At 32.6% G+C, this 19,401-nt stretch overlaps 1 protein-coding gene across 23 annotated transcripts in view; it reads right to left on the reverse strand.

The window, feature by feature from the left end:
• MAP2 (microtubule associated protein 2) overlaps positions 1-19,401 on the reverse strand; it is a 350,338-nt gene that overhangs the window by 93,502 nt on the left and 237,435 nt on the right. For all 23 annotated transcript variants that reach the window (XM_051983642.1, XM_051983645.1, XM_051983661.1 and 20 more), the window contains one exon: positions 353-637. In XM_051983642.1, the coding sequence (XP_051839602.1) occupies positions 353-614 (262 nt within the window). In that variant the 5' untranslated portion in view covers positions 615-637. The remainder of the gene's footprint in view (positions 1-352; positions 638-19,401) is intronic.

The following is a 19,401-nucleotide window of genomic DNA, read 5'->3' on the forward strand; positions in this document are numbered from 1 at the left end:
CTCTTTAAGTTTTTAAAATTTTGACATTAGTAATGGGATATGGATGTAGTTACCAGATTTTTAAAAAAATCACACCTAAATAACTCATTCTCCTGTTATAATATAAAATGAAGCTGAAATAGTTAACAAACAAAAGAAGGAAATAAAGAATACACTTTTATCCAGCTTATTTCATGAACATATTTTCTCTTTTCCCTCATAATTTATCTTCTTCTTCAGTTTCTATTTTCTGGTATAATTTATATTTCAAATTCATTAATAGTGAAAGAAAATGTGCTGCCTAAGTTCTTTCCAGATAATATTGAACCAGAAACCAGAAATCAAGGTGTGAGAAAGAAAAGCCTTTATTTACCTGCTGTTTCCCTTTCAGCTGAGGTGAGCTCTCCATTAATCCCATTCTCTTTGGTTCTTGAATAGGTACCCTGTTGCCCATGATCTCCATAGCCACCTTCCTCTTCTTCTCTGTATGGAAATCCATTGGCGCTTCGGACTATTCCATCCCCTGCTCCTGCTTGTTCCTTAAGCTCAGGTGAATGTGGGTGGGAAGATGCCTCTGCCAGTTGACTTGATGTCCAGTGAGGTGCTTTAGCTTCATCTTTCCGATCATCTGCCATTCTTTTCTCCCTTGTGACCTTTCCTGTAATTAGAGCAGGTTAAAACATCAGCATCATCTCAGCAGTATTTTGGTTTTATGTCACTAATCCTATTATAGAAACCATCTCTAATGAGTAATATTAGGAAATCATAGAGCACTACTAGCCAATGAAACAGAAAAATCATCAAAGTTATCTCCATTAGTGTCAGACAAGTATATACAGACATATTAAATACTGCCTACTGTATTAAAATACATATAGGTTATCTTTTATTTCAAACAATTGAGTTTTGATAGATTTTCAGAATTAGAAAATCAGTACAGTTGATCATGAGGTTTTTTATGATTGGATGTCTTGAATATAGAACTAATCAATACAAAATACAATTAGATGGTGACACTGGTAAAATATATATTATAACTTAGCTTTATTAGACATTTTAAGTATTCAGACAAGAATGATTGCAATTCAATTCTATATATGTAGGGTTTGTAAGGGATAGATCATAAAAAATGAAATGGTAGAGTGTGAAAATTACTATAGCTTTTAGTACTATATCTTCCACTATGCTACAATCTGAAAGTTTTCTTTAGAAAACAATTTCAGTTCATCTTAACTTTGGATGTGTGTGTGTGTGTGTGTGTGTGTGTGTGTGTGATTTCATCAATACGTTTATAATGAAAATAAATAAAAAATAGATTTAACTCTATGAAAAGTATTTTGTAACCAATGTTACTGAAAGTTATCAGAGACTGTGATATAATCTTGTCAACATTCTATAACTTGTTGTAGAGTTTAGGATTAGCAGGGGTTTTAAAATGTCATTGTGTTCCATTCTCTGTCTTCAAAGAAGCAGTATTAACTATGCAAAATTCAAAGCCAGGATTCAAAGATTAAAAAGAAACAGTGCTTGACTTTCGAATACAATAGACTTTAATAAAGGATGTACAAAAATATATACAAATATGAAGAAGAATGCACTAAATGAAAAAGAATATACCAAACATATTTTTATGAACAGTCTAAAGAATCAGAGACAGTTTCTAGTATTATTACACAGAACTAACACTTAGAAAGGCTAAATGATTTGCCAAAGATCACACAAAAATATGTAGTTAAGTAGATATATGAAAGCAGATATCATGTCTCCAGTGATTTTTCCATGTTCAAAATATTAACATCCTATTTTTGTTCATTTTTTAAATTCATTTATCACCATCCAGCCAATCAATTAGTTGTCATATGGTAATTCTGTTTTGGCAGTTTCTTCTGTTTCCTCCTTTCTCCTCTTCTCTCACTATTTCAGACTCTCAAAATCTCTTTTTAAGAATACTTTAATAGTCTCCTGACTGGTTTTACTGCCTCTGATTTTTTTCCTCTTCAATTTACCTTTTATACTGATGCCTGATGATATGACGTTCATATCAATTCCCTGATTGCAAACCTTAATAGATCCCTATGACCAACCAAGCAATATAAACTTTTTATTCTAGAATTCAAGACTCTGCACAATCTGGCTTCATCCTACCTATCCCAAAATACTCCTTTTCAAAAAGGTAACATTCCAGCCAAATTGCATTAATCACATTTTCTTTTTTTGATTTTGTTCTTTAGTTAAACCATTCCTCATACCTGAAAAGACCTTTCTATATGTCTGAAAAAATACTTCCTTTTCTTCAAAACCCACATTACAGGTGCCTGTGACCACCATAAAACCTTCATTGATTTTAGTTGTAACTGATCTATTTGTCCTCAACTTTCTCATAAAAGTCTCTTTTGTACTTATCTCATTCTTGTGACTTTATAGATAGCTATTCATACACATATATACACTCACATCCACATCCCTCTTATTAGATTATAAGCTTCTTGAGGGCAGGTACTATGTTTTATTTTATTATTATACTTAATTTCTTGACAAAGATCCCTGCACATGGCAGATGCCTAATACATGATTGTTGAATTGAATTGATTGGTGTTTGTATACTAAATTTAAATTGACAGATTCAAAGGTCATGAAAAGATTTATTCCTTTTTAAAAAGTCCTGAACTTGCAATGTGACAGTAATGTCACCAGGTGGCAGTACTGCTTCAGTCAGGATTCCTTTCAATTCAATTCAAATTCTATCAGATTCTAAAAATTTATTAAACTTTCAAAAACATAAAGAAGAAAATATTATTTCCAAAAAGCGATATAAAGTAAGTGTCATGGAGAAATTGATATGTAAGGTGGAATGTAACGGATGGTCAAGGTTTTTAGCTGTCCAAAGTGTATAATAAAGGAGTTCCAGAATTACAGGATGCATAGTAACGTTTGGGTGGCATGTAATGGTCAATAATATGAAATATAATGGAATAAATAGAGTTATACCAGTTGCAAAAACCACTGCAGTCAGGTTTAAGGAGCTGAAACTTTGGCAGATGATGCAGAATGATTGAAAGTTTTTTTTTTTTTTTTTTTTTTTAACAAAGAAAGGAACCAAATCAGAAGCTAAGATATAAGAAACATCTTAATTCATTGATATTCATAGATATTTATAGGAGATGGAGAAGACAACAAATTTCCCCCTTTATAATCTGGTATTTAAATATTTATTAAAGTAGATAATCTTAATACTTTTTAAACTGTGTATTTAAAAATCAAAGAATCTCACAAAATTTCAGTAAAGAGACCTCAAGAGCAATAAGTTCATTCTGTATCTGAATAAGACTTCTCTCTGTAACATACCAGACATGTGGTCATACTGATTTTGATTGATGAGATAGAAGAGACAGAGAAACTCATTATACTAACTCTTGGAAGCAGTTCATTGTGCATTGGAACAGCTCTAATGTTAGGGGTATTGCACTGAGCCTAAATTTATGCCTTTGTAACTTCTACACATAGTTCCTGCTTCTTCCTTCTAGGTCCAGGAAAAAAAAAAACCTAATATAATTTCACTTCTATATGACAATCTTTAAAAATATTCACAGTTAAATAGAGGGGGCTAAATATTACCCCTAATTTTTTTTCTTGTCCAAGCAAAATAATTCCAATTATTTTTCCATATTATACCTAAAAATTGATGTCTTAAAATTGAGCACAGCAGACAGATCTGGTCTTTCTGGATAGGTAGCAGTGGAAAATATCACCTCTTTACTTCTTGGGCACCATGCTATCTCTCTCAGTGTAATCCAAGAATTCTTGATTGGCATATTAAACAATTGATTCATATTAAGCTTTTAGGGCAACTTATTAAATCCAAATCATTTTTTCAGATGAATTGCTATCTAGCTACAATTTCTCATCTTATACTAGAGAAATTGCTATATAGCCACATACCAAATTATTAGGTTATTAAAATTCTGATTTATTTTTCAGATAAGTCATAATCTAGTCATACTTCCACATCTCATATTCATGAAATTAATTTTTGAACCATAATAAAATATTTTATATTTATCACCATTTTATTTTATTAAATAATTGTATTAGGTTCAACCTAATGTTGCAACTTGCCAATATCTTTGGGTTATCACTGTGTCATTTAGTATGCTATATCTCTCTGAATTTTGGGTCATCTTCAAGTTTTCTAAATACAGCAGCCATGCCTTTATTCAAGACACAGATATAAATAAAAAACAGGAAAGAGCCAAACAATGATCAAGGGAGCAGTCTATCTGAGAGCTCTTTAAGAGAAGAAACTGAAACATTAATGACCATTCTTTGAGTACTGCCATTCAAACAATTCAAAGTTTAACAATAATTAAAACTACAAACATCCATTCATTATTTTAATTAAAAATATTATTGCAAAGAAAATTGCACATTAGTGAATTTGGGGATAACATATTTAAGAAATGCCAACACTTGAAGCATTTGAAGGAATAATAATTGTACTATCATTTAATTTAATTAAAAAACTTTATTAATGCCTTTCTAAAATTTAGGGAAACTCAGTGTAGAAGTGTCTGTGATGTCATAATAAGAAATAATCCATAGCTAATAAATTGGTAAAAAATCATTTGCTTACTATGGGTTCTGGTCTGTTCATTGAGTAGGACATGGAGTGCATTTATTTGTTGGCAGTTTTGAACTTACAAACACTAGAGAATCAAGGCACTATCTAGATATTCATATATCAAGTCCATTTTCTCAGAATTGAATTTCCTTTTTATTTCTTATTTCTAATTCTCACTGTCAAAAACTAAAAACATCCATTATTATTTTAATAAAAATATCATTGCAAAGAAAATTGTGGATTTGGGGATAGTGCATTTGAGAAATATTAACAATTGAAGCATTTGAAGGGATAGCATTTTTCTACCTCTGCTTTGAAATGTTTTTTTCTTTCTACACCTTCAAGGACTAAGGAAGGATAGAGAATTAGAAATCCCTTTGTGTGTGCTTGAAAAGAACTTTTCTCTAAGAAGAATGAGAACATTTAATGCCACAAATGATAAAATTCTTAGGGATCATCCAACCTTAAAGGCAATACTCAGGTGAGATAAATGGTTTGCTTCTCATATGTGCAAATATACATTCAGTTCATTCAATAAGCATTTCATATCTCTTATGTAATAGGCATTGGGCTAAATGCTGGGGACATAGTAAAAATACAAATTAGTTTCAAATAAAAAGAAGGGTGGAAATAATAATTAAACCAATTTCCTTTTCTGAGAGCATACATTTTTACAATGTATATTAGGAATGTCATATATATATAATTCCTTTTCAAGTTTCCTCTACTTGGTTAAAAAGAGACTATATAATAGTCTCTGCTGATTGCTAATAAGGGCAGTTTCAAGGGCAATAAGAGTTACTCTATTATAGTAACAAAAGAGAGAGAGGGGCAGAGAAGAGAAGGTAAGAAAAAGAGGAAGGAAGGGAGAGAAGAAATGATAAGACACAGAAGATGGACAGGCAATTTGAAAAGTCAAAAGACTGGAGGACATCCTCCAAAGGTAAATCATGAATGAATCTTATAAAAATATTCCTGTGAGATTTTAATAAAGTCCTCTAAATTTTGGGCTTTTGCTTAATAATGGAAATGGAAGAAAGCATAGTCATGATTTCAAAGCATTCATTGGAACCCAAACTGTTATACTGATTCCCTATATCTTTTTACTTAGAGAAATGAAACAGTTTAATTTAAAATTTCAATTCTCCTTAGACCCCAGATTGGCCATCTAGACTACATCTATGATATGCGCCAAGTCTCTGAATCTTCCTAGTTTTATATTTTGAGATCAGGGAAGGTGTCATATAGCTATGGTCAACATATTGACTGAACCAAAATTAGTTTTCATTTGCTGGCAAAGGAATTTCATCACTTCCAGAACTGGAAAGGAACTCAAAGATGATTAGTCCAATTTCTTCATTTCACATGAGGACTCACTGAAGTTAAGTGACTTGTCTAAAGTGGCAGGATTAACTCTTGAACCTAGGTCCTCTGACTAAATTTTGTACTCTTCCCACTGTATCATAGTGGATCTCTACATAATCCTCTTCCTTCTTGCTGTTGTCATCGCCACCACCATCATCATCATCATCACCATCACCACCACCACCAATTATTCTTGATATTTTACTATATGGAGCTGCTGCCTAGCATGTATTAGCTCTCTCATCATTTACTACTGGCTAATGACTTCCAGATTGGCTGTGGATTTGGAAATTTGGTCATAGCACTTACAAATAGCTCATATGATTTTTTTTTGCTGGAGCTTAAGATGCATTTTACAATTACTTGAGTAGATTTATCAATCAATTTTTGTTAAGCATCCACTATGTGCCAAGTACTATACTAAGAGTTAAATAGTCTCATTTAAAAAAAAAAGTAGTGTCCTTGAAAAGGGAATAGGTTTGATTATTATTGCCATCCTTTCCTCCAATTGAAGATGAATAAGACAGTTATTTCAACATATCAGTTTTCAGGTAGGAATGAGAAGCAATTGAAAAATGTGCACTTGATTGTTGACAATGGAGATATCAGAAGCTTGCTTTTTTCCATGGAAACTATGCTGTCTTTCATTCTTCCTTTATCCATTCCCCTTCTTTTAAAATACACACACACACACACACACACACACACACACACACACACACACACAAAATCAATGAAAATACTGTTCAAAGAAAACCAATGGGTCTTGTTCAATTGGCAAGCCAGTCAGCAATTGATAGTTATGTCATACTTAGGAATTATATTCAACTCCTGTATTAATTTCATTCCCCAAATTAATATAGAGTGTCATTGAGTTTCATTATTGGGAAACCAAGAAAAATGTGAATACTATTGGAATAGCAAAAATATGGAGAAATTAACAACTAAGCTAGAACATTGAATTTCTATGATATTGCTTTAGTATCAAATGTCCACTGTTATTTAACTTTTTTGTTTCTTATGTAAAGTCTCTCCATTAAAATCCTACTTTGAAGCCAAATGAGAGTAATGGGCTATTCTAGGTAGTATCGACAAAATGGAAAAAAAAAACTTTTAGTACAAATTGATCAATGAATCTGATATCTATTGTTTGAGGATCAGGGTGATTAAGTCTAGAGAAGTTTATTATTAACTTGGCCATAAATTGATGAATTTTTCATCCACAAAAATTCTTCAAGATAGTTTATCAGGTTGGAGAGATTTTATTTGTCATTGGATTGCATATGACCAAACAATGAAGTAATGGATCCCTAAATATTGAAGTAAAAGTGAACATTTCATATATAATCAAGCTAGACTCATGGAGCTAAACTGTTACAGAATGCTTATTTGACTCAGATCCCACAAAGACCAACAGAGTAACAAACCTGCTGCTCAATCTTCCCAAAGAGCTTTCAGGGGTCCTCAAACTACAGTCTGTGGGCCAGATGTGGCAGCTGAGGATGTTTATCCCCCTCACCCAGGGCTATGAAGTTTCTTTATTTAAAGGTCCACAAAACAAAGTTTTTGTTTTTACTATAGTCTGGCCCTCCAACAGTCTGAGGGACAGTGAACTGGTCCCCTATTTAAAAAGTTTGAGGACCCCTGCGTCTAGATCAAGAATCTCAAAGATCTTATCAAAAAGGTTACCACCCACAAAAACCTACATGGTTCCCCATATACTACTTTGAAGGAAAAAATGATGAAAGAACATTAAAAAAAAATTTAGGTTATAAATTTACATTCTTTTTTGCATATTTCCATATGAATTATATTGGGAGAGAAAAATCAGAACAAAAGGGGAAAACTCATAAGAAAAAAAATAGAAAAAAAAGAAGTCAAAATAGTATGCATTGACCAATTCATTTTCCATAGGTCTCTATCCAAAGGCAATTGGCATTTTCCAAACAAAGTCAAAAGACCATTTTAATATACTTTTAATATTTAATCTTTGGCATACAGAAAGTGTATACAATTGATTTGTCTGTTTTGTGATTGTTAGAAAAATATACCCTCAATATGACCAAAGCAGTACTTTAATTTGTGAAAATAAAAGTCTGTGCAATTACCACTCATCATTCCTTTCATACTATTGAAGGCTTTAGCTTTATAATTTGAGGTATACACTTATCAGTTTCTCTCTCTCTCTGTAAAACAGATATATACATTTATTGTATAGGCATAATGTTGCGGTTGAATCGTGTACAAAATTCTCTAAAATTAAAGCAGCTAGATTTCCATAATTGAAAAATAATTAGTGTTCCAGACAGACATAAAGTAATTTAACCAATTAAATTATAAAGTAAATTTTAGAATGATTGACTTTGTTAAATTCTATAGTCTCATTCTAGACTTATACTAAGAGGACATAGGTAAAAATTTTGGCTCTTTTCATTTCCACTGGCAAACTCAATCCACCCATTTGAGTCTCAGAAGAGTGTGCTAGATAACTAAGGGATTAAAGTCCCTTCAAATTCTAAATCTAAATCTATGATCCTTCAATTTATTTTCCCCAAACCCACTGTGTACAATTATTTCTAACATTTTATTTTTAGTTATGTTTCTTTTGAAATAATTACATAATATTGTAGGATCATTCACATGATATTTCTGATGACAATGTTATCTACACATATGCATGTATTCTGGGTAGACTGATAAGTATATATGCAATATTTTCCATATTGAATGTACATCAAAACTTGCCTAAATTTTGAGAACTTTTTAAATGCATAGATTTCTATGTATGATTTCTAATGACATATATATGATTTTACTAATATAAAATATATTATTTAGCTTTTTAAAAAGTCTTCATTGTATTTTTCTAATTTCCTGTTTGTTGCTGTCACTATGATCAAAGGGTTAACATGTTGGAAGAGCCTTTACATGTTATTTAGTATAACTCACACATTTTACATACGAAGAAACTAAAACCTAGAGAAGTTATATTTTGCCTAAATTCATAAAGCAAGTAAATAAATGTGATCTGAGATTAGACCCAAATCTTTTTTACTCAAAATCATTTCACTGTACATGCTGACTCTCAAAAGTAAGACAAGGATCTCCAAATGACTTACTATACCCAAAGTAATCAAACAGCATGCTTCTGTAGACTCACTTTAAGAATTGACACTTACTTTGGCAAGGTATATTAAAAACAGATGGGTTCTCACCTGGAAATGTATCTATTAAGAGAGTCAGACTATTATGGTACTATAATCTAAAGAGAGAGAATCCCATCTTTTCTATTGTCAGTGAATAAGAAATAGATAAGCTTGTTTCTCCACTTTAGAATTTCACTTAAAAAGTAATTCCCTTGACATTGTATCCTAAGGACTGGAAGCCACAAGGAAATGAAGCACAGCTGTCACATTCCTTCCAAAAAATTTATAAAGGGGAGAAATGAAATGCTTATGGCAAACAATCGCAAAGTGATCCAAACTGGCATTTCAACTGCCTTTTGATTTTCTTGTTGAATCTTAATTCTCATTGCCTAAGTGAAGATGATGGGTCCATTACATCACAGACATTAACTACTTAGTCTTTTTTATTTACCTGAAGATGGTTAGTACAATCTGGCATATCCTTTCCTTTCACAACTCTGAGCTTAATGTATGAACAATGTTCACAAAGGCAAAATGTACACTACTGAAGTATCACAATAATGTTTAAAACAACCCAAGAAGAGGGGAATTCTTTAATATGATTTAAAAACTCTTGAATTGATAAAAGTACATTGGAATTCAAAAGGGTAATAGGAATTAGATGTGGAGGGGACTTCAGTGACCATCTGGTTCATCCCTTCTCCACCTTTACATTGCAGATGAGACCCAGAGAAATGAAGTGATTTGTACACGTCACACAAATAGTAACTAAACAGAGTTGTGACACAAACTTGGTTCTTATGATTATCAATTAACTGCTCTTCCCATCCTCCCATGATGTCCTTGAATCTATTCTTAGTTTTGTGGATATCATCAGCCTAGTACTATATGACAGACAGGACTTAAGAAATTCTTACTGAGATTTCAAATGGCTCTCAATATTGTAGTGGCCTAATGTCCTAGATCAAATTCTGGTTCAAAGTAAAATATATTTTTAAAAAACCAGCAATATAAATCACTATGATATAGAATATGCTATATGTGAAATAGAAAATATTGATTTTAAGCCCAAATCATTAAGTCCACCTAAGGCTTTGTTCTTAGAAACGTAAGCCTTCAAAAACCTTAAAAGACTATTTGGTCTCCCTGTCACATTCTGATCACTTTTGAGTTTGCCAACTCAAAATCCTCAGTACTTTTATCTCCCTCTTTATAATTTTTTGGAAGGAATGTGATAGATGTATTCAGGCAAGAGTACATCCAATCATAAATAACAATGGAAAATAATAGAAGGAAAGAAAAATCCAGGGAGACTTAGCAAGTCTAGAGCAGTATTTTCCAAAGGGACAGTTATATATACAGAGTCCAAAGCACGACACAAAAAGATGACAACTCTAAGGAGTATATGATCAATCAGTCTGAGCTTGGAAATGAGTCATGGGTTAATCATATCATACCCTCACTCAAAATTTCAAGTGACTTCCTTTTGAGTCTAGGGTCAAATATTATTTAATCTTTATCTTATCCATAGTACATAGATATAATGCATAAATAAGTAAATATACAATTATTATGATGCATGTTCTAAAACTATTTACTGATGGGGGAGAACAATCAAAAAAGTTTGAAGAGCATTACTATAGAGCAGCAGTTTTCAAATTGTGCTCTCAAAATATTAGGTTTTCCCAGAAATCCTTCCAGGAGCTTTGTGAGATCAAAGAAACTTTTCATAATAATACTAAGATGTTTTCATTTCTCCTAGGATTAATATTGACAAGTATAATGGATTGATTGATCAATTGATAATTGACAATATTTATTAATATTATCCACAGAAAATTGCTTTGGGAGAGGGAGTTTTTCAATAATTTTAAAGAATATAAAAAGGCAGGAGTCTCAAGACCAAAAGCTTTGAGAATGGTTGTTAAAAACAAAAGGGAAAAAAAGGCTGATGTAATAATTCATCTGGATCACCTGACAATTTTGAAACAAATAAATAAATAATTATTTTATGCTTATTATGAAGATTAGTGATCCATGCAGTAAGCCACAGAACAGCAGAAGGAAAGATAGGTACCAGTTTGCAGATTCTCCCTGTAATAAAGCAAGATTAATCACACCATAGCCTTGGGAAATCACCACCATCACAAGTACAATGCAGCAGAGATGATAGGTAGAGACCTACTTGGTCTCTGAATGTTATTCTCATGGGTATAAAAATGTGTTATAGATTGGAATTAGAGTAAGATGGTTCTTTCTCTACAAACATTTTCTGCTTCATTTAGGATACTTAGATGCTCAGAAGCACCTCATAAGATGCAAGTACTAAGGACTTATGCCAGAAGGGCACTTAACAAATCTCAAGCTCTGTACCATTTTCTCCTCTTAATTCATCTACCCCTTCCCATTCCCTAGGATAGTCCTTAGATGGTACAAGGAGAGAAGGTTTCTTGAATGTTTTTATGGAATGTTTAAAACCCCCAAAGGAGTAGTGGAATCACCTAATTGTTGTATTTAATAAATTGCTAATTAAATTATTTGTCTGAAAATGGCATTAGAAAAAGGCATTTGTCTTAAAAGTTCCCATGAACATAACAGCTCAGCTTTTCTTTTTGCTTTACTATTAAACTCCAGAAGTGAGAAATATCTAAGCCCCTCAGCCATCAACAGATAGAGTTTCATGATGTACAATATATCTGAAGAAGAAAACTTAGAATGATAAAATATTATAAAATCCAAAGAAGCTAGTTGCTAAACATCTATGACTCCATATTTATAATAAATTTGGTATAGAAAATTAATATGTTTCCAGAAAATGTTTTTCGCAGCAATGGAAGTTAATGGACCATTTAAACTCTCTCATAACCTTGACTCTAAAGTATGTTTTCCAGTACTAAGGGTTCTAAGCAGAGCACAGAAACTGGAGTCACAATGTCCTGTGGCTTCACAGCCAATAAGGAATAACAAGGAAAGCCATGGGTTATGATTGTATACATGTATGCAATATTTCTACTGTAAGAACCTTCAGTAATATCTTAATAATTTTCATATGCTTCATAAATGAAGTCAAAGGTACCTATTTTATTTTGTAATTAGTCAAATTATACTTGGCTTTTGGGATTCTTAGTTCTTAGAAGTTCAAAATCACACAGATGTTAAGTACATAGTAGGCTCTCAAACAATTACTTTTACTGGACTGACAATGGTCCTGACTGTCTATTTTAAACAAAAATTATGATGAAATAAATAAAAATGCAAACTTTCTACTTTTACTGATGCCAAAAGGAAAGTAAAATATTTGAGTTGTGAATGTTTTGTGCTCCCAATATTGTTTTCAAAAGAATAACTGAAAGCTGAAATTATGCAAATAAATTGATTAAAATGTCCATACTCTTTGATCCAAAAATCCCAGAAAATTAAAGATAAGAGTTTTCCATTTATAGCAAACATTCCTAACTGGTTTTGGAGGCAATAATAAATTGGAAGGAAAGTACATGCCCCTTCATTAAGGAATGACTAAACAAGTTGTGGAATATAATATATTATTACTATGCCAAATAAAATGATGAATATAAAGAATTTAGAGAATCAAGGGAAGATTTCCATAAAAGAAGGCAGAGCAAGGTAAATAAAGCCGGAAAAAAAGTACATGTGACTAATTAATACTAAAACAATTTTAAAGAGCAATAACAAAGGCTAAATATACTTGTCATGATCAAGGTTAATTCCAGAGAAAAGATGAGAAAACTTGCCTCATTTGAGATATTTGTTAAGCACTTTTCAAAACTGAAAGTGCCATATAACTGCTACTCATTATTATTGTTGTGGTTTGTTAAATGAAGAAAGGGCTATTGAATTGTGATTTCAGACTAGTAGCTCCTGAATTGTTTCCATTATTAAATGAGTGACTAGGAGATATGGGATCTGAGCAACATTAATCCTTAAAGTGGTACCATAAGGTCTAATTTAAGAATCCTTTATCTAAAATATGAGTTCTTAAATTTAGGGTTCTTGAACTTTTTTTCAATCTGATAACTGTAGTTCAATATAATTGTATTCCTTTGTAATCTTACATATTTTATTATATACATTTTAAAACATCCTTCAGAGAAAGAGTCCATAACACACAAAAGACTAAGAATCTCTATACTAGACAAAAGGCAGAAAACCTTTTTTAACTTATCTGGACAATGAGACCACTTACCTTATGCATGTTATGCACAGATACAACAGAAAGTGTTAGAGGTACTCTGTGCATACAGGAAAGCCAAAGACTGGAGTCAGATGAAACATTGAAATGATTTAGTGATGAGAAATTCATTTGAAAAGTTTAATGGTGAGAAGGATTTTCATGACATTTCTTTAAAAGATGTCATGGATCTCAATTGCTTCAAAAAGTGAGCTCCATAGTATTTTAAATGACAATGTTGTGACAAGGAACAATGTTTTCATACATTCTGTGGGATTTTATTGTACCAATCATTACAACCTTAGAATATTTTAGTGCTGTTATCTTAGATGTTAGAGCAATCTTTGAATACTGTAATGCACATAGGCCTTCCATATCAGGTTAGCATCAATTAAAAGAAACACATAATCTGAAGCTTATTACTCACTCCATACATATTTTAGCTGAATATTTTGGATTATTTTTATCATAAGCCTTATAATTAAAATTAATCAAGACTGGAGTCTTACTGATACAAATGAAGATTTTTAAAAAATAATATTTATAAGATTCAACTTACATGCAGTTAAAAAATATCTGTGTTTATAAGATGGAAGAGAAGACAATAGCAATTTTTAAGAAAAAAGTATTCAGATCAAACAGAAGTGGTAGATGACAAGTATGTTTTTAGGAAGTTTTTTTTTTTGACTTAAATTTGTCTCTTTGTAACTTATGTCCAGTGATCCTAGTTCTGGGTTAAGAGGAATAAATCCAATTCATCTTTCACTTGAGCACTATACAAACTAATACTTAAATATGTTTATCATGTCTTCTTGTATTCTCTCTTAACCAGGATAAACATCTCAAGTGTTTTCAATCAATCCTCATATGGAATCTTCATTATCTTGGCTGCCTTCCTCTTGAAGACACTCTCTCATAACACTGCCCCTAAAGTATGTTTTCTTGTACTAAGGGTTCTGAGAAGAGGACAATAACTATGGTATTATTTTTGGCAATAGTTATGATGGCACATGCCTATGAACCATGTTACTTGGAAGTCTGAAGCTGATGAATCTCTTCAGTTCAGTTTTGAGCTCCATTTGAGCTCATTGAACATAAGTCCATTGAGTATCTGAACTATATTTGGCATTAATGAGAAAATATTTGTAAAATGTTTACCACAGTGCCTATCCCATAATAAATACTATGCAATTGCTAGCTATATCATTATCATTTTTATTTATTCATTCAACAAACAAATGCAGAGTAGTTTAAGCCTAGTACCTATTTTAGGTTTAGACTTATAAGACCTATTTTAATTACATATTAACTAGGCTAGTAGAGTAGCACTGAAATATTGCTCCCAGATAGTTTTTGCAAATTTTCTACTAGTTGGTTGGAGTTTCCAAAACTTTGAACAAAAATTAAATTCCAATTTTAGTTACTATTAGTAGCTATTAATGTTTTTTTTGTTTTTTTTCCCAGGGGGAAAGAGAGAATCTTACCTTCTGTCCCCCCCCACCCCCACCCCTCGCTCCACTCCCTGATGCATAAAGCAGAAAATTTTTCTTGCTTCCAGTTAGGGAAAGTGATCTTTGCTGACATTTGGCTTGTCCTACTGTTGCTCAGAATTGTGACTCAGAAGGCCATTACTGAATTGAAATGAAACTTGTTCACCATGCCAAATGAGTTGGATGGAAAAGAGAGCGTGCAAAACTTTTATCAGTTAGGATTCCCTCACAATTTAGACCCAATCCAACTGGGGCAATAATCATGTACCTCTCATCTTATTCCTTTGAACAGAAATGCCTTTGTGCATTTCTGAATGAGTTCTGGAAATTAGGTCTATTTTTATGACTTGCTATTTTTTTTTCTGCTAGACCTTTTGATGTGACACAAAGTTTGTAGAATACTTCAGGCATGAAACATATACAATTATTATATATTTGGTGAAAGCAAAGCAGAGACTCAAAAAATTGAAGTATACAAACCCAGCTAATTCTACAAAATGAAAATGGTTTGATCTTATTTTCAACCACAGAATACTAAAATTTTAACTAAAAAATAGGACAGAACAAAATTATATGTACATGGGCATGTGCTTTTACTCTCTGAGTTTCTGCTTATGATAGGACTATGGACAAATTTATATCTGGTTGTACTTTCATGTTACCACCCAAAATGTGATTTATTTTCCTTTTTTTGTTGTTTTTAACAATCAATCTGAACCTGGTGAATCAAATGGATACTTTGTCAGTACATTGTAAGAGTTTAAAAATGTTTTTTGATTGATTGCTTGACATTAGGCAGACAACCTTAATTTTTCCCCCAAAACACATATCCACAGTAGGGTTTAAAACACTTGTTGATTGATTCAAAAATGGGTATCTTTGTACATGGGTTATCATTGGCAGTGAGGACAGAAAAAAAAGAACAGATAAAAATTGATTCAAGAACTAAAAATAAATGAATTAAAACCCCCACATCCCGTGATTAAAAATGAGATTTGTCTTTTTGAAAAGATATTGGTTTAAAAGACATTCAGTAAAAAAAAATTCATTGAAATTATATTTTGTTATTTACAACCAGTTATTAATTTTGTTAGGTCCTGTTTTCAAGTTAGATGTTGACATAAATTGATTAAGTCTCTTAAACTCAGCACCCCAGGCAATTCTCTAAGACAGAAACTTTCAGAACTTGTGCAAATCCCTACTTTGGGTTTTCCCATACTGATAAAATCACTCGTTCAGGCAAAAATAAAATAGAAAATTTTTGGAATTTGGAATTATTGGAATTGAAATTCAAATTGCATTTTGAAACTTTGGTTTTAATATGCCAAAACTTAAGTGATCTATTTTCAGAACTTAGGGAGGCCTAATCTACAAACAGTCATTTTCTACAGAAGGGTCATAAGCCAAATACACTAAAGAATACCATCAGAATATCATAGGAAGACTGACTTGAATTGGGAAGGAACCTTAGATATTATCTAGTCCAGCACCTTCATTGGAGATGTGTGGATGCTCAGGAAGTAAAAAATGAATAGTTTCAACATAGCTAGAACAATATCCTTATTAACCTCTGGTGTCACACAAGTTAGGCATTTGTCATGAAAAGCAACAAAGCTCTCTCTGGGACTTGAACCTAGAAATCTAAGGCTGAGTTTCCTTAATGAAACTTTTTGGTGGCCTCTGATGGCTCCATGTCACTTAAGGCCCTAAAATAGTCCACTTATGAAAAGTCAGACTAGACACTTCTGAGTTACCACATTCAGCTCCCGAGACACATTTCAAGGAGGAGGTCAGAGGGACCTTGTCTATCCAAGTTAAGGATCCTTGTTTAATTAAATACCCTTTCTATGCTATAGCTAAGTAATCCTCCTTGTATTAATTTTTGAATGACCTTCCAACCAAATCTTAACTAATAAGAAGCCAGACTGAGTCAAGCCTTTCCATTACACCAAGATAATAAAATCAATAAGTAGTAGGCTTAGGTTTTGGGCCTGAGGTTGCAATTGCCTCACAATTTGTAAACAGAAATAAATTTGTTCATTTAATTTTGAATGCAAAAAATATCCCACAGGAAATCTGTCCTTATGCTGACATGTTTAGGATAAGTGCTGGAGTTCAGCCTCAGGTCTAGAAAAAGTCCAAAGAAGCACATAATTTTGTTTAACAAGACACTGTAGGTAGGGCCTGAGCCATAGCTTCTGAAATGATTGCTCTTGACTTTTTTTTTTCCTTTCCTTTCCTTTCCTTTCTGGCAAGAGGCAACAAGATAGTAGCTTCTTGGCTCTAGTCCTTGTGTCTTTTCCCCCTTCTAGTTGGTGATGGTAGAATAGGCTCTGGATTGTATTCTGGGGCTTTTTTCTTTCTTGGAAGCTAAGAAAGAGTAGTACACTCCAACCTTAGTCTGTCCTAGCTCTGTTTTAAGCCAGAGTTGAGCCAAGGGGCAGAAACTTAACTTTGTGGACTCATTCTCTCTCTTCAGAAATAGGAAAACAGATGTGTTGTCTGATTTTCAGGCCAGCTGCCCTAGGCCCAGGAGAGATATTCTAAACCAATCCCATCCTCTTTCTAGGAATAATTATATGCCTCAATTAAAAAATACATTATATACATATATATGTAAATAAAGAGTTGTCTATTTCAATATATGGGAGTAATTTTTGACAGATTTATATTTGATTTAGAGTTAATATTTCCTGTTATAGTCAACATGCTTAATCATTCCTATTGCATCTCTATGGCTCTAAATTTGCAAGTATTGTGGGTATTGTATTGTTTGCCTTTTCAATGGCTGAGGGATGGGTTTTAGGAAGGAAGAGAATTTTAAATTGAAAAATTCAAAACAAATGCAAAGAAAATTAAATGCACTAAATTCAAAAGAAAACCTCTGATTTTCCAGCAAAACTATGTCTTTGTTTTGTAAGATTCATCTTTGTAAGTGCTCTACAAAGAATTAGGATCCCAAGAGGCTTAATGGCTGATGAGAATAAGAGGTTCTCTTATTCTAGTCTGGAGGTAGGAAAAGTTGTTAAAGAGGCAACTAGAAGTTCAGCAAGAATATCAAGGTAAATAACACCAGAAATGTTATAGAGCAGTACATGATTCATTAATAAATAAGGATGGAGAGTAAATGTGTTCAGAGTGAGAACTATCAATTTACTTTGGACTACAGGAACACAAAAGGTGTTAGAAAAGGAATCACTTGAATGGATTATGATCTGGGTAGGCAAGAGGTAAGTGAATAGAGTGTGCAAAGTGAGGGTAACAGAGTGATCAAAAGCCAAGAGGAGAGAAAACATAAATAATAAGTTCATATGAATGACTACTCTAGACATTTCACATAATCAATTGGATGAAATTTAAACTAGAATCCAGGTCTCCCAACTTAATTCTGGTAATATTATGTTTAAATCAGGGACAACCCTAGGCAAGATTCTAAAATAGGCAAAATCTCTGTTTTCTCACATCCCTTTCTCGTACCCCATTCCTACCCTTCAACCCTCTGTCTTTTCTTCTCTTGACATTTTCTCTTAAGATCTGCTACTTCACTAACAATTTAATATAAATCACTTCAGAGAATCATAGAATATTAGATTAAAAGTCCATCAATTAAACAAAGCCCAATATAAAGGAAATGGCCTATTTAGGGTCACACAGCTAGTTCTAGTAACAAAGAATCCAGCAAGTATAGAGATCTCTACTTTCCTTCCTAGAATACAATAATATTTTCTCCTAGGAATTTATGTATTAAAAGTATACAATCCAAACAGAAAGTCAAAAAGAATAAAAAATTTTTAAAAAAATTAATAACAATTTCAAAATACATACAAAGTAATCCAATATAAATTAAACGTACAATTTTTCTAAACATATTTGCATATTTTGCACCAGAAAAATCAGATCAAAAAAGAAAAAAATGAGAAAAAAAGCAAGGAAACAGCAACAAAAAGGGTGAAAGCACTATATTGTGATGCACATTGAGTTCCCATAGGTCTCCTGGATATAGATGATTCTCTCCATCACAAGTCTATTGGAATTGGCCTGAATTGCCTCATTGCTGAAAAGAGCCAAGTCCATAAGAGCTGATATCCTGTTATTGCTGTCTACTATGTTCTCTTGGTTCTACTCCCAGGAATACATTTTTAAGTTGAATTAAAAGCCTTTGAGACACCCTGAGACAACCCCATGTAAACTGTTATCCTATGTTGACTGTGTAAAATTGTTTCTTGCTGCCAGCTAGGGTCAGAGCTATAGGGATTAAAAATTCTAAGGAAATTCAGGGATATGGTTTCACATTAATTCAGCATGTTCCCTCAAATTGTACATTGTCTCCCCTCCTTTCTGGGCTTCTATCTTCTCATCCCTCATGTTATAGCTGTTAGTACCAACTTCCACGTCGTTAGCTCATTCTGTGTCTGACTGTGAGCCAAAAGTCTAGGTCACTGGCACAATGAAGAAAGAAACCACGCTTCCTTTGGGGCTTGCAAGGACATATGAGCAATTTTACATCATAAAATAAAGATAAGAACAGATTATAGAAACATGAAACTGAGCAACATAAGAGCTTGCCAAAATAGCTTTTTAGCCGCTTGGGCAGCCAATCCACCTTGTTCATTC

The sequence above is a fragment of the Antechinus flavipes genome, chromosome 3 (genome assembly GCF_016432865.1).
Source record: "Antechinus flavipes isolate AdamAnt ecotype Samford, QLD, Australia chromosome 3, AdamAnt_v2, whole genome shotgun sequence".
NCBI lineage: Eukaryota > Metazoa > Chordata > Mammalia > Dasyuromorphia > Dasyuridae > Antechinus > Antechinus flavipes.